The 16,688-nt window shown below is 42.3% G+C and overlaps 1 protein-coding gene across 1 annotated transcript; it reads right to left on the reverse strand.

Moving 5' to 3' along the window:
• Window positions 1-14,342: 14,342 nt before the first annotated feature.
• fzd2 (frizzled class receptor 2) lies at window positions 14,343-16,619 on the reverse strand. Its single transcript, XM_041816994.1, has one exon. The coding sequence runs from the start codon at window positions 16,469-16,471 to the stop codon at window positions 14,834-14,836; it is 1,638 nt and encodes a 545-aa protein (XP_041672928.1). The 5' UTR covers window positions 16,472-16,619; the 3' UTR covers window positions 14,343-14,833.
• Between the last annotated feature and the right edge of the window lie 69 nt (window positions 16,620-16,688).

Genomic DNA, 16,688 nt, shown 5'->3' on the forward strand with positions numbered 1-16,688 from the left:
ACAGCTCATCAAACACTAAATACTATCACCACACACCATGCATGATGGAGGATGAGGAAGACCCTGGAAAAGACCAGATGGAGGAGGCCTTTGGGAGGAAGAGAGCTGAGACTCATGGGATCAAAAATCAGTGCTGAGAGCAGGGGCCCTATATGAACTTCTTAGTATCAGGATTTATAGGACACTCATTCTTTGGATCCAAAATCTGCTGGGAATGATGAGTCTGTCTAACAGAGGAGCCATCAATAAAATCAAAGTTAACTCAGGGAAGATGTCCACATACAGCCGCTTGTAAAAGTATTCATATCCCTTGAACTTTTCCACATTTCTTCATGTTACAACCACAAACATAAATGTATTTTATTGGGATTTTGCATGATAGAAGAACAAGGTAGCACATAGTTGTAAAGTAGAAGGAAAATTATACATGGCTTTCAACATTATTTACAAATGAAAATCTGAAAAGTGTGGTAATCAAAGTCTTCAGCTCCCTGGAGTCTGACACCCATGAATAAAATCCAGTGTAACAAACTGCCTTCAGAAGTCCTCTAATTAGTTAACAGAGTCCACCTGTGTGTAATCTAATCTCAGTCTAAATACAGCTGTTCTGTGAAGGCCTCAGACGTATGTTAGAGAATATCAGTGAACAAACAGCAACATGAAGACCAAGGAACACACCAGGCAGATCAGGGAGAAAGCTATGGAGAAGTTTAAAGCAGGGTTAGGTTATAAAAAAATATCCCAAGCTTTGAACAGCTTATGGAGCACTGTTCAATCCATCATCCCAAAATAGAAAGAGCATGGCACAACTTCAAACCTATGGAGAAATGGCCGTCCACCTAAACTTACAGACCAGGCAAGGAGAGCATTGATCAGAGAAGCAACAAAGAGGCCCATTGGAACTCTGGAGGAGCTGCAGAGATCCACAGCTCAGGTGGGAGAACCTGTCCACAGGACAACCACTAGTCCTGCACTCCACAAATCTGACCTTTATGGAAGAGTAGCAAGAAGAAAGCCATTGTTGAAAAAATGCTATGAGGAGTCTCGTTTGCCAAAAGCCATGTGGGGGACACACCATCTGTTTGGTGATGTTTCCTCTCAGCGTCAGTGGCAAAATAGGCATAAAAAGGCAACAACGAGAAGAAAACATGTAAAAAATTGCTGAGAAGTGACAGCAAATGAGTTACAGGTGACAAAAATGGTCAAAAAGCAGCAAAATGAGTGAAAAGTGGCCACACACCATGGGGGACCAAAAATGACAAAAGTAAAAATAAATAAATAAATGTAGAAATAAATACAGAAATAATTAAGGTTAGAAATAAATGAATAAATAAATATATACAGGAATAAATAAATAAATAAATGCAAAACCAGCAAAAATGTTGAAATATGTATGTATTTATTTGTCTTTTTTGACATTTTATGACTCATTTATTTATTTATATACTTACATATGTTCTTATTTTTGTTTATTTTCATATTTCCATATGTATTTCTTCATTTGTACTTTTAAGTCCACATTTATTTATTTACATATGTGTACAGGTCTTGTAATTGCATTTAATTTAAATTAACAAGTTCATTAAAAAGTCTTTGAAAATGTTAAAGTTGTTTTTTGTGTAAATTCATGTGTATTTTATCAAAGGAAAAGTCGCTGAATAAACCAGTATCTGTTGAGCTAATGTGCTATACTCAGTTTGTCCAGGAGACGGTGCTCTGCACACACAGTGACAAGAAGTCTTGTTTTGGCTAAGGGTAAAACAGCCAGGAAGTGATGAAAATGTCAGAACAAGTTTTTTTTTTGTTTGTTTGTTTGTTTGTTTTTTTACTTTATTTGTGAATACAAATCTTACAAGCAGATCAATTGTATTCCAACCAAAAACCTTGAATGACAGGAGAGGTCAGGACCCTGCTGGGGAACAGGAACATTGCCTTCTGGTCCCGTGACATGGAACTGTACAGTGTAGCCAGGGCAGACCTGAAAAGGAGCATCCGACAGGCCAAACAGGACTACAAAAACAAAACTGAGGACCACCTCCAGAGCAACAACTCAAGGCAGGTGTAGCAGGGGGTCTAGAATATCCCTTACAAACCCAGACCCAATGTTGTGGATGGTGATGCTGCACTGGCAGAGGAGCCGAACTGTTTCTTTGCCCGCTTCGAACAGACAACATCAGAAGCAGCTCCATCTCATCCAACAGCCAACACCAGCCACTCCTTCATGGTGGAGGAACATGACGTGAGGCGTGTACTAAGGAAAGTAAATCCCAGGAAAGCAGCAGGACCTGACGGCATCCCTGGCAGGGTGCTAAAAGACCGGCAGATCAGCTCACTGGGGTCTTTACAAAGATATTCAACCTGCCCTTGGCTCAGGCCACCATCCCACCCTGCCCTTAGTCCTCAACTATCATCCCTGTCCCAAAAAAAACCCATCAGCAGCCTAAATGACTTCTGGCCAATTGCTCTGACTCCAATCATAATGAAGCCCTTCAAGAAACTGATCAGAAGCCACATCATCCATGGACTTCCACCCACATTTGACCCTCACCAGTTCGCATATAGGGAAAACAGATCAACAGAGGATGCCATAGCCATAGCCCTCCACACCACCCTGACCCACACAGAACAAAAAAACAGTTATGCCAGGGTTCTTTTCATTGACTTCAGCTTGGCATTTAACACAATCATCCCTAGCAGACTGGCATCGAAACTTAACAACCTTGGCTTCCTACACTTCACCTGCCTCTGGATTAAGGACTTCCTCAGCGAACGAACACAGAGAGTCAGAGTAGGGCCCCACCTCTCCACAGCACTTAGCCTCAACACTGGCTCCCCACAAGGATGTGTACTGAGCCCCCTGCTTTACACTCTCTAAACACATGACTGCACCCCCACCCACCCAGGCAACTCCATCGTGAAGTACGCAGAATAGTGCAGCATCAACAACCTGGTCCTCAACACAACAAAGACTAAAGAAATAATAGTGGACTTCAGGAGAAACAGATCTGACTCTCAGCCCATACACATTAACGGGGCCTGTGTGGAGAGGGTCTCGAACTTCAAGGTCCTGGGCCTGCACCTGAATGAAGACCTAACCTGGAAAACCAACAGCACAGCACTTATCAAAAAGGCACAGCAGTGACTCCACTTTCTGAGGGTCCTTAAGAGCAACGCCCTGGCCAAGGAGCTGCTGGTGTTTTTTTTACAAATGCTCCATTGAAAGTGTACCGGCATACTGCATCCCAGTCTGGTTCTCCAGCTGCACTGCTCAGGAGAAGACAGCTCTCCAGAGGGTCATCAACACAGCACAGAAAATCACAGGCTGTGCTCTCCTCTCCTTAGAGGAGCTGTTCAGGTCCTGCTGCCACAGGAAGGCCCTTGGCATCTTGAAGGACTCATCCCACCCAGCACATCACCTGTTCCAACTGCTACCCTCAGGAAGATGCGTCAGGACAATAAGAACCAAAACTAAGAGACTGAAAACCAGCACATATCCCAGAGCAGTTTCAATATTAAATGAGAAACTGCTCGAGCACTAAATGGTAGTGGAAAAAAAATTGGTCGTACAATGACAATAAAAAAATGATTCTGATAAAATAGACAATCCATCAAAACAGCACTAAGATGTACTGAAACAAGCACAGAGAAAAGACCTCTGTCTGCAGCTAAATGTAGATCTTTAGTCACTTTAACAAATGTGGTAAGCTTGCTCTCAATCCTGACTTTAAGTAGTCAAACGCAGTGTTCATTTGAAGACAGACACATAACTGGTAAGCACTACTTTCTCATGGATCTTTGCAACAAAAAAGTTTAGATATAGCTCTATGCTTAGCTAAGATGCCTGAACTTCAGATCTTGTAGTTCTTTGACTAACACAGTAACTATAAAGTATTTACACCAGAGGCACCAGAGCCAGAAAAGAGTCTCTTTTGGGCTCTGCTGAGGGCAGAGTGCATATTTGGGATCCTTGTTTCCAGGTTTTCGATGTTCCAGCAGGTGATGGGGCAGCATCCCCACATGTAGAAGCCTGTATAAAAGCAACTCAGTCCCCATGGAAAAAGCTGGGTGTCTTGGATCCAAAAGTCCACCAGGTTACTAATGCAGCAGAGGGAGAGGTTCACCTGGTATTTCAACTCTGAGTGCTGCTGAGTCTGTGTGGATATTCAATTTAATTCAGTTCAGTTCAGAACACTTTATTTGTCCCTGATGGGCAATTACAAGGCACAAAGAGCAGCAGCATGGACAGACACTTAACATTTAAAACAAAACATGCAAATAGCAAAAAAATAAATAAAAAGGAATGGGAGATAGTGCCTAAAGACATTCACCTCTAAAGTGCTATGTGCAGTCAGTACAAGTGGACGACTGTCTTTCATGGGAGAGAGCATCAATATGATGCTAGAGTACAGATGGGTTAGAGCTCAGGAGCTGGACTGCTGTGAGGACAAAGGTAGCTCTCCCTTGTGTCTTGCAGCCTGCAACTCAGTCTGCGACCTGACGGTAGCCACTCCAACACAGAGTGAAGAATGTGTGAGGGATCTTGAGGGAACCAGAGCAGTACAAATGGTCTGTCATTCACAAAGATCAGGTCTCAGTCAGGCTTGTACAACTGGACACTGCAATTTTACTCTATTCTTCTTTGCTGAACTGCTTAAGCTCTGTCGGGTTGCACTGGGATCAGGTGTGAACAGCCCTTTTCAAGTCAAGCCACAAATTCTCTGTTTGACTGAGGTCTGGGCTTTGACTCAGCCCCTTTCAGCCATGTTCCTCTTGTTGATTTTAAATCATTACTGTGTAGCTTTCACTGTATGCTTCTGGTTATTGTCTTGCTGGAAAAAAAAATCCTCTCCCAAGCCAAGTTCTCTTGCAAACTGAATGAGACTGTCCTCCATGATGTTCATATATTTTTCTGTATTCATTTTACAATCTGCCTTTGCAAGCCTTCCAGGGCCAGCTGCTGAGAAGCATCCCCACAGCATGATGCTGCCACCACCATGCTTCACAGCAGGGATGGTGTGTTTGTGGTGATGTTCAGTGTTTGGTGTTTGCCAAACATAGCATCTTGTCTGATGGCCAAAAAGCACCATTTTGGTCTCGTCAGACCAAAGAACTTTCTCCCACTTGACCGTGGAGTCTTCCACACACCTTTTGGTGAACTCTAGTTGAGATATACTATGAGTTTCCTTCAACAGTAACTTTCTCTTTACCACTCACATATAAAGCTTTGTCATAAATGTTGTGGTAGTCTCTCTCACTGGTCTCCTTCTTGCACGGTCACTCAGTTTGTGAGGACAGCCTGATCTAGGCAGATTTACACATGTGCTGCTATATTCCTTCCATTTCTTCATGATGGATTTAACGTAGCTCTGGGGGACGTTAAGTACCTTGGAATATTTTTCGTATCTATCCCCTGACTTATAACCTTTTCTCTGGGTTGCTTAGAGTGTTCCTTTTGTCTTAATGGTATAATGGTAGCCAGGAATACTAATTTACCAGTGGCTGGACCTCTGAGACACAGGTGTCTTTATACTACAATCACTTGAGACACATTCAGTGCATTTAGGTGATCCCCTTTTCACTAATTGTGAGACTACTAGCTTCATTAATTTACCTTAAATATTTCATTTAATTGACATTACCTTGTAGAAATCTGTTTTCACTTTGACATTAAAGAGTGTTTTTTGTCATTTTTTTGTGTCTAAAAAAGCCAAATTATAAAAAACATGACTGGTTTATATTAAAAAAAAAAAAAAAGTTAAACATCCCACTGGGTAAATACTTTTTACAGGCACTGTATATTATTTTATCGTACTTTTTGGATGACAACATTTAACAGTTCAAAAGGAACTTTCAGTTACTAAGGTCGAAAGGTTAAATAAACTTTACTGAACACTGGTATTCATTAGTATGCCATCTTTTCATGTGATTCTGGTGTCTTAGCCCCATGAATGTCTGCCATCAGCCTTCACAGGGATCTTAGCTATCATTACTCTCTGCCCTCCTCCTCAGCTGGTGACCCCATGAATGCAAAATATAAGGACATGGAATCTCTTACAGATATATCAAACTTATTCTTTTACACATTTTAAAGCACAACATCAGTGTGATCTCAGCTTCATGGCTACTACCCCCAGAGTAAATAGCATGCTCACAATTGCACATTTTAGAGTCTACAAACTTGACACTACCATACATGCAGTTTTGAGGGAAAAAAAAAGTGGTGAAGCTTCCAAGGCACTGTGAAAAATGTAACACTTAAGCTGAGCAGTGACCCCTGACATCTCCCTCAGCAGCTCTCAGGCTGGCAGGACAAACAGTCATAAATCGCCTCAGGCTGTAGCAGTGAGAGGGCAAAGCTGCTGTGTGGCCTGTTGGCCAAACCACCTCTCTCTATCACCACTTAAGATGAAATGTTTCTGCAGACCAAAAGGGACTGTCTGATTTGTTGTCAAGTAACACAAAATATCTTCTTACTGCTAAAGGACCATTTAATTTGTATGCCAGAGACCATGAAACAGCAGGGGGTGTTGTTCACCAAAAAAGTATGGACAGAGATGTAACATTGGGATGTTTGAAGCTGAAAATGTTCATCTGGATCATGTTACAATGCCTCTGTCTTTACTTTTTAAGACATGCACATACTTCCCAAAATGCCATCTCTCCTATCAGACACTCTCGTAACTTATAATTTCTCTCCCCTGCAGCTGAAACAGCGATCCAGCTCTGCGGAGGAGTCTTTAAAGTCTGACCCTGACGTGCAAAAGGTCCTGTTGTTTTTCGCTCTGTTGGTTTCACACATTGACCGTGACTGTCTGGCCCTGCAGCCCTGGGGCGTCAAGGCCCAACATGTGTGGCAGGACAAAAAGGAAAGGAAATAAGAAACAAAAAACTAAATCCAGGATATTTTTATGGGAAATTATAAGACAGCATGTAAATGAAATACATGGCCCTACTGTTCCAGTGATTGGGGAATTAATGCCCAAGAGCAGGACTTAGATTTATTAAATCTCTGCACTTTACTTTCTTTATTAAGTCTACAAGGAAAAAATAGAACACTAAGACTAAAGTAATCATGTTTTTAGTCTGTAGAGGAGCTTCATTCATGAAGTCCTTTTTCATGAGAGGGAGCATTTAAAAGCCTAATGCATATGTGCAACTCCCACCTTCAGGATGAGGCCCTCCACCACTCTGTTGTTGGTGTGGGCCCACATGGAAGCGATTACGCTGAGCTGAGAGTGAAATTACAGAGAAAACCTACAGAGCTGGAGCCCTCCTATAACCACTCACTCATTCACTTACACACATGAGCACAAGCTCAGAAGCATGTAAGACCAAGCAAACACACACACAGGTCTATGGAGAGACAGATGGGCACACAGGAGCCGTGCTGCCACCTTGCCTGAAGCTGTACATTTCCACTTCTGGCTGTGTTGGGACAAGGCCGCAGTGTGCCTCTTTCCCTGCCTCCCCTCTTCTGGACTGAGTGGGATTGGGCCAGGGCAGTAAATTCCTCAGAAAGAGCTGTTAAGAGCGCCTCCATTAAAAAAAAAAAAAAAATGGTGGGGGGTGTGGGGGGGCTCGCCAGAGAGGAGCCGGCTCAATATTTCTGCCTGAGGCCTTAGTGAGGCCCACAGGAGGCAGACTACAGCTACAGCCTGGATTAGAGGCACCTCTTTCTGTTTGTCAGGTTTGTTTACCTGGAGATGCAGGTGCTCACTGCTGCATTTACAGACCAGTAAGGAACATGTTACAACTACTTCTGTCCATTTGTCTGCCTTAGACTCAGCTTTTGTATCTCCAGCTGCCTTTTTTGTTCAGAAATATTATATTTTACTTCCCCATTCTGGTTGTTTGGATTACATCAGACTTTGAAAACAGGAGCCAAAATAACAATTTAGAAGCCATGATTAATATGGCATTATATCCACTTGGCAGAAGTGTAATGTGCCTGGAGAAGTCAGATGTAGAAGTGGGTAAACTCTGCAGAGACTGAAGAAGTGGATATGCTCCATACATCTACACTACACTAGTCAAAAAGACCGGTCAGGTTGCATGCCCAATTAAAGATGCTAAAAACTTAAATACTGCTGTTGATATTAAAAATATCAGGGGTTAAAATTAAACTGTTTTTATTATGATTACATGTACTCACAGTATAATATAATAAATGAGGAGTTATTCACTATTTAACCATTTAAGTGAACTTAATAGCACTTAAAGCATTTTCTCAACCGCTGAACATGTACCCACTAGAGGGCACTTAATCCGATTTGTCCACTTAGAGGGGATTTAGAAGTCTTGCTCATGTAAAGGACACCAAAATTTTTTTTTTTTTTTTTGGCAAATGCTGTCCACTCAGAGAGCACCTCAGATGACACACTGTTAAATTTTGTGCACTTGTAGGGCACCCTAGGGGATACTTTATCAAATTTTGACCACTAAGAAGGAACCAAAGAGACAACATTCGTCCACCTGTAGGGGATTAAAGATTGCACTTTGTGAAATTTTGACCACAAGGATGGCACCTTAAAAGTCACTGTGAAACTTAGTCCATGTGGTGGGCACTGTAGGGGGGCATTGTCTAATTTTGCCCACAAAGAGGACACTTGGTCAAAATTTGTCCATCTACAGAGGATCCAAGATGGTACAAGTGGTACAAGCCCACTTGTAGGACACACTAGCACATTGTCAAATTTGCCTACTTGGAGAGCAATCTAGGACGTACTCCTTTCAGGACACCAAAGAGGACGTTAAAAATGTGTTCACTTGCAGGAGATCCAAGACGGATCTTAGCTTTAAGAGCATCCTAGGGCATACTTTGTAGATTTTCTTCCCTCCTTGAAGGCACTGTAGTTGGAACATTTTCAAATGTTGCCACTTGGTGGGCACCCTAGGATGTACTTTGTTAAATTTTGCCCACTTACAGGACACCAAAGAGGACACTTTCAAAAGTTTGTCCACTTAAAGGGGATCCAAGATGACTTTGAGATTAATCATTTTGATGACCAAGAAGGCACCTAAAAGGACAATTTGTAAAATTTATCCCACTTGGAGGATACCCTAAGCAGTACCACTTACAGGACACCAAAAATGAAGCTTGCATTATTGAGGCAATTTGTCAAATTCTGTCCACTTAGAGGACACTAAAAAGGACACATGGTGAAATAAAGCCCATTTGGAGGGCACTGAAGATGGCACTTTGTCTAATTTTGCAGATGTACAGGGCATCAAAGAGGCACTTTGTCAAAATGTGTACACTTACAGGAAATCAAAGATGGCACTTTGTGAAATTTAGCCAACTTGAAGAGCTCCCTAGGTGATACTTAGTCAAATTCTGAGAGCACCCTAGGGAGTACGTTGTCAAATTTTGATTTATTAAAAGACACCATTGAGGCAGTCAAATGCTGACCAGAGAAAAAAGGTAATTTGCCAAATGCTGTCCTCTTAAGTCACGTGAAAGGGCTCTTTATCACATTGGTCTATCAAATGGGCATCCAAGAGGGACCCGTGCAGCAAACACAAGGCAGTTGGGGGAACTGCCTGTGTTTTGAACATCATTGTTCAAACACAAGTTTATTCTCTACTCTTTTTGCAAGAAAGAAATGAGTGGATTCATTACAGGCTGCGAGGACAAAAGAAACTTTACATGTCAGCACCTGTCCGTTTTTATATCTTATAGCTCAAATCCTGCATCCAGTCCATCCTTTCTAATGTTATCTTTTGGTACTTGTGCCATCACCCAGGAAGTTTACGAGTGGTACAGTTGTGTACACACTGTGGTGTAATGTGGATCCACATTAAATGTTAGCTTCCCTCTCAATCAGGCCCATTATTATCCCAGGCGGGCTGCATGCAGGCTCCTAAAATATCTGTCACACAGCTGTCGGCACCTCTCTGCTCAGCAGCTAGAGAGCTTCTGAGGCACTCCCACACTTTCAAGCCCAAAAACACAACTCTGAATGAAGGAAAAAAGAACCTCCCTCAGTTGATCTTTAACAGTTGGTGTTTGCTTTCTTGTCACAGCCCCTTTGAGTACTCAAAGCAATAAAATCCTAGACAAATGGTATGCATGGGGCGTGAAAATGAGCCACCAAGACTGTTAAAAAAAAAAGATTGGGACTGTTTGCTCCAAATGGTTTAAAGGTTTAATAGTGAAACAAATATAAATCCTGTTGTTCTTGCTGTTCTATATTCTGATGTTAAAGTTGAACTTCTCAAAGTTTTGGGGCATTCATCATGTATCTTTCAGTGACAAATATGGCTGTGAAGGAACAAAACAAAGCACTTCAGTGGACAGAGAAGATAAATGGACAGAACTGGACACCTCATGGAGACTGTCAGCGGCAGAATTTATGGCTGCAGGCCCTGAATCAAAGTCAGAAACTGAAATGCTCATTCAAACCTTTCGTCTCCTGCCAACTTGTTACACTCCATCCCACTCACAGCGGAAAGCAACGATAGGAGGAGAAAGAACATATTGCACTTCCTGTAGAGATTTTAAAGGGAGGGCGAGACAGATAGATATAGTAGGAGCTCTGGAAAGTCTCCGCTGCTCTCCTATGGTTAGGATAATATATGACTGCAACTAATCTAGTGTTAGCCTTCAGAGTATGAGTTCTTCTTGAGCAGATGCCAAGATTTGATTAGAAACAGGCTCACTACATGTCTGGGTTTTTTTTCCCCTTTCTTTTTCCCTTTCCTTTGTCTGTTTCTGAGCCCATTCATAGGCCTGACAGGATTCTTATAAAGCCTAATAGTACATTCATGCAAACTTTAAGAGCGACTCTATAGTAACAGTAAGAACTCTGAAGCTTGAACATGATCCCTCTCTGACATGCCAAGGCCTTCCTCTCATAACAGCGACATCATCAATCGGAGGAGCATTCTTCCTGTCTTAGCCCCGATCCCTGGCTTGTCCTTTCTTGCCTTCAATCACACAGGAAATGACTGCATGCAAGATTTGAGTTGTGAGATCAACAACATGGGAGACAGCTGCCACCACAAAACTGGGCACCGACATGAAAGAGGCAAACCAACACCTCTTGTATGAACTGTTTGACAGCTACAAACCTGAATAATAATTGTGTGGTTTTAAGACTTTTCAGTTGGGTCATGCAGCACATATCAAGATCACATTGTGAGAAGCTTTTTTTTTCCTGGCTGGAGTTCTATGCACATCTGATTCCATTTAGTTTTGACAAACTGAGATTCAAAGTTTGAGCTGAAATATTCACAAAATCATTCATGTCTCTCCTCTTTGTTGTTTCACCCCTTGGAGAAAGACAAAAGCAACCAAATAATACTGAATTTTCCATCCCGCTCTCCAAACCCCTCCTCTCCTTAACCCTAAAACAATCTCACTCCCTCTACCAACCCACCCCACGCCGCTTCTCTTCATCCTCTCGCTCTTCGTTCTCTTCTCTGCTTCAGTGCAAAGCCAAACAAGCCAGCCATTAAGTCGAGTTTAAGCGCAGGAAGTGGGCCTTCAGGCCAGGCGGCACTGTTTACAAGGAGCTAGTCAGGTTTCAGCAGGGCTTTGAAGTGAGCTACACACAGGAGACTGTCTGTCACTAGGCAAAGGCCCAGCGCCGCTCCACTGACTCACCCACACTCCCCCTCCATTTGACTGAACAGAAGAGGGAGGCAGAGGGGGTGTAAGAGGGGAGATTTATGTCTTTTTACCACCTCAGAGTATCTGTTTGTACCTTTAATCACCCTAACCTGTCTGTTATTACAGCCTTTCTTTACTTAACCCTTTATGGGCCAAGGAACCATATATGGTCCTTTGCGGCCTCCTCCCAACTCTCTGTGATACAGTACATTATTCTGATTTTTCTCAACCAATCAGTGGAGATCAATAATAGAAGTGACATCACACCATCTGACCAATCATCAGTGGCCCAGAGCGTCACTAACTTCCTGTTTCCTCCAGAACTTGAAAAATTAAGTCTTATGTCTCTTTTGGTCCCAAACAAATGACCCTAAAATCAAAACTAACCATGATAAGTTGATGAAACTCACACTTTATAAAGCTGAACAGTAGAGCTTAAAGGAGACCTTTTATACTGACACTTTATTACTCACAAATAACACTGAACAGTTGAATGCCTGACATGCAGGTAGAGTTTCACAACATGAGAAATGTGCCTCTTCCACGGTTTCCTGTCTCTCTCAGCATCACAATGACCATGATATGTTTTGTTTGTGTAGGATTTTTCACAATCACTGAAATCTAGTGAAAAATGGAAGATGTCTACATCAAAACATACGACAACTCAAAGCAAGACATACTAAGGGTATTATTAATGATATAAATGCATGTGTGTTGGATCAGATTCATTGGCGCCAACTTCCTGGCTAACAGTTAATGTATTCTGGAGCAGAAAGTGTGTCAAACTATTATTGGATTCTGATGTTGCAATTTTTTTGGCCACCTTTTAACCAATTTAACTCTTTATCTGGACATTTTGCCACTATTATTTTCCCCTTTTTAATCAATTTTATGCAGTTTTCACCAGTTTTTTCTATTTTTTACCCATTTTTGCCACCATACCTATTACTGCTATATTTTAACTCATTTTTTCTGCTCTTCTTTGCCACTTTTTAAAGCCATTTTCATCACCTTTTCTGCCATATTTCTGCCACTTAACAGCCACCCCACTAGTTTTTCTACCTGTTCACACTACTTTAAACTTATTTTTTGCCACTATTAACCCATTTTTTCACCAGTTTTTACAGCCAAGCCTACACATTTAAAACTACTTTTGACCTTTTCTGCCTATTGTCTCTATTTTCATCACTTTTTACACCCATTTTTTTCAATGCTAACTTCATTTCACTGTTTGTTATGCATATTTTTGCCACTTCTAACCTTTTTTCACCACTTTACCCCATCTGTTTTTACCACTTAAAACCTATTTTAGCCACTTTAAACACATTTTTTTTACCAGTTTTTGCCTTTTTTTGCCCCCGTTGACCCGTTTATGTCACTTTTAATTCATTTCTTCTTCTAAAATACCATTTCACAACCTTTTCCACCCATTTCTTTCATCTTTTTTCTTTTATCAATAGGGGTTTAAGTCAATAATCCTTACACTCAATGTGTTTATTTCCAGTTATATTTTCCAGTTATTATTACCATCCCTTAGCATCCATTGTATTTTAATGTCCTGTGTGAAGCACTTTGAATTGCCTTGTTGCTAAAACGTGCTATACAAATCAGCTTGCCTTGTCTTAAATGCATAAGCTATGGATTTTTCATTTCTATTTTTTCTTATTATAAACAGGTAAGGAACCATATATGGCCACCTACTTGACCTTGATTTTCACCATAATAGTGAGAACATTTACACATGTGACAAAAGTTTAAAAAAAATGTGATGTCCACCAATAATATTTTAGGGCTTAAATTCTGAATTTCCTAGTATAGCCTACAGAGGGTTAAACCCAGATTTCAGAAAGAAAACTCAACAACTTTTCATGTCAGTATATCAGCTGTAATCTAAATCCTTTCAATATACTGCAGTGATTCAACCTCTGCTTGAGTCTGTGTGCACAACTATAACACCCGTTTCTAACCCAAAGTCTGTGCTTCAAGGCAAGAGGATCAACTTTCTCCAACACACCCATCTGCTTGATGACATCACCGCAGACAAGGTTGAGTTTCACCCATGCGTGGCTTGGGGGATTCCAACTTGGCACGGAGCGCACTGGCTCCACAGAAGTAACACGACAGCAAAGCCGAGCACCCTTGTTTTTCCCTCACCAGACAGGCAAGCAGGAACATTTTCACACCTCTGCATCAGCTCTGACTTCTCCCAGCAGATGAGTCCTGTTGGTTTAACTGAGCCCTCTCCAAAACAACAGGGGGAGAAAGGGTCCTTGTTTAGTTTTGGCCATGTTCATGTGTGAGCAAGGTCGCAGACACATTCTCACACGCAGATGTGGAATATTTCAGAGCACAGATTTAAGTTTGGTGATAAATGTTTCACAGAGGGGTGTGTCTTCATATAAACTCAATGCTAATGCTTCCCACACTGCTGCAGTCTTGTGTAAGACACTAATTTTCATTAAGAATTCCAATAATGTTTTATTGTTGCCTTCCAGTCTGAGGCAACAGATGTTCAGGTGTGACTAAACCTTTAACCCTTTGGGAAACTTTATGGTTAAAGATATGAACCCAATGAAATATAACTTTACTGTTAGACCTGTTTTTGAAAAAACAACTGCATATCTCCCACTCAATTTCTGGTAAAATAAAACTTGGGGTTAAAATGAAAAAGCTTCTTTCAAATCATCAAGCAGGCATTATTTTAATCATATAAAATGTAATTTATGACCTTAAAAAAGGAACATATTCTCTGTCCGCAGCATCATGAAAGTGCAAAAGTAAAGCAGGTACACTGATAGATTAAAGGAGTTTTTACTCTTTAAGTACAAATATATAATTTCATGTTTTTTACAAGGACTATTTACAAGAAAGGTTTACAGAGATGAACCGCCATTCTTCCCCTGCACATTTGCCCACTCTCTCTAATGTTCTTGGCTGCTTGATCGTCCCTTCTTTTGAGTTTCTGCTGGCTTCAAGAAAAGAGCCAGAGAGGGGGAGGAGAGGATTTCAGCACATGGCATCCATAGCCATGCTTGTTATTTGTTCAGACAGTCAGGTTCAGTCTTTGTTTATCCAGCTTGCTCTTTGTCAGAGCCTGACCCTCAGCTTGGCATGCATGTGAGGCTATAAAGCTGAGGAGAATACAAAATGCTGTCAGCTACTTACCTATCACATTAGAAACAGATAATAATACACAAACTAGTCCTTTAAACAGTTATTATTCTACACTGTGGTCTCTCCATGTTTGCTGTTTGTTAACCTTGCGTAGAACTTATGCCATGATTGTAGGGTCTTTCCAGACCAGATCCAGAAACCAGAGGTGATACCCACTATCAGAGTCATCAGGTACTTGATCATGTACACAGTGAAGTCTGGGGTCATGCGGGGCCCGCTTTGAAGAGGGCAGGGGATGGCAAGGCTCCTGCAGTTATGGCTGATCCAGCTACGCTCCCAGTGTGGGCGGAAGGCCTGCTCATAGAAGAAGCAGGCGATAACAATGGTGGCGGGGACGGTATAGAGCACGCTGAACACACCAATCCGCACCATCAGGCGCTCCAGCTTCTCCGTTTTGGTGCCGTCATGTTTCATAATGGTGCGGATCCGGAACAGCGACACAAACCCAGCCAGGAGGAAAGAGGTCCCAATGAAGAGGTAAATGAAGAGAGGAGCCAACACGAAGCCTCGCAAGGGGTCCAGGTTGCTGAGACTGACAAAGCACACACCACTCAGTACATCACCCTCAATCTGCCCAATGGCAAGGATGCTGATGGTCTTGACAGCAGGGACTGCCCAGGCTGCCAGGTGAAAATACTGAGAGTTGGCCTCGATAGCCTCATGGCCCCACTTCATACCTGCTGCCAGGAACCAGGTGAGAGAGAGGATGACCCACCAGATGGAGCTCGCCATACTAAAGAAGTAGAGCATCATAAAAAGGATGGTGCAACCTTCCTTTTTGGTGCCTTGGACGATTGTTTTGTATCCATCTGCAATGAAGCTTTCGTTACACACCACCTTGTCTCCTAGGAAGTATCCAGTTATGTAGGCTATGGAGACCATAGTGTAGCAGCCAGATAGGAAGATGATAGGCCGCTCTGGGTATCTGAAGCGCTGCATGTCGACTAAATAAGTGGTCACTGTAAATAGTGTAGATGCACAACAAAGCAAAGACCAGACCAGAATCCATGTGCGGGAAAACTGTATTTCTTTATCACTGAAAAACATATTCCCACCACTCCTTGATGGCTCACAGGGAGCTGCACAATCCTTCTCCTCCAAGAATCTGTAATTCAAGTATGGGGGTACCTTAAGCACAGGGGGGCAGCGGAAAGGCCTGTCACGTGTGAGGACCATGGAGAGATCCTGTGTCTCCGGCACAGGCACCATGGGGGGCACGGTGGCAGCAGAGGAATCATTTTGGCCCACGCAGATATGTCCATCCCCAAGCACAGGGAAATTTTCGCAGCGAAGTCTGTCAGGCCATTGAAATCCAAACTTGTTCATGAGAGCCTCGCAGCCCTGCTTGGCTCTCTCACATGTGGATCTGCAGGGAGGAATGGCTTTCTCCAGAACTGTGCACACAGGCGCATACATGGAGCAAAGGAAGAATTTCAACTCCGGTGAGCACTGTACCTTAACAAGAGGGTAAAACTGGTGCACCTCGAGCCCTGCGTCCTCCTGGTTGTAGTGGCCCACTAAGTTAGGCATGATAGTTTGGTTGTAGGCTATGTCCGTGCAAAGAGGGATTGTAATCGGTTGACAAAATCCATGCTCTGGGATCACAATTCCGTTGTCCCCCTGATACTGGGTTGATATGAGCAGAGGCAGCAGGAGGGTAACAGACAACGTCTTGCAAAAAGTCATTTTGTTGAAAAAATAGAAGCAACTTCAATCTGAACAATTTACGGTAAACTCGTCAGTTCATAAGCTCTGCAAGAAGGTCACGAGACCAAAAGTTGAAACTTTAGTGCTAAAGATCAGCTCGGTGTTCTCTTAGTCCTTGGTCTGGTCTTTGCTCACTCCTGGCTGCTGACTTTTTTTCTATTCTTCAACTTTGAGTTCCTCGTTATTGTCAAGATGG

Source organism: Cheilinus undulatus, linkage group 21 (assembly GCF_018320785.1).
Source record: "Cheilinus undulatus linkage group 21, ASM1832078v1, whole genome shotgun sequence".
Lineage (NCBI taxonomy): Eukaryota > Metazoa > Chordata > Actinopteri > Labriformes > Labridae > Cheilinus > Cheilinus undulatus.

What these genes read in the sequence shown, in the direction of transcription:
- fzd2 (XM_041816994.1), bottom strand. Translation starts at nt 16,471, where the DNA reads ATGACTTTTTGCAAGACGTTGTCTGTTACCCTCCTGCTGCCTCTGCTC.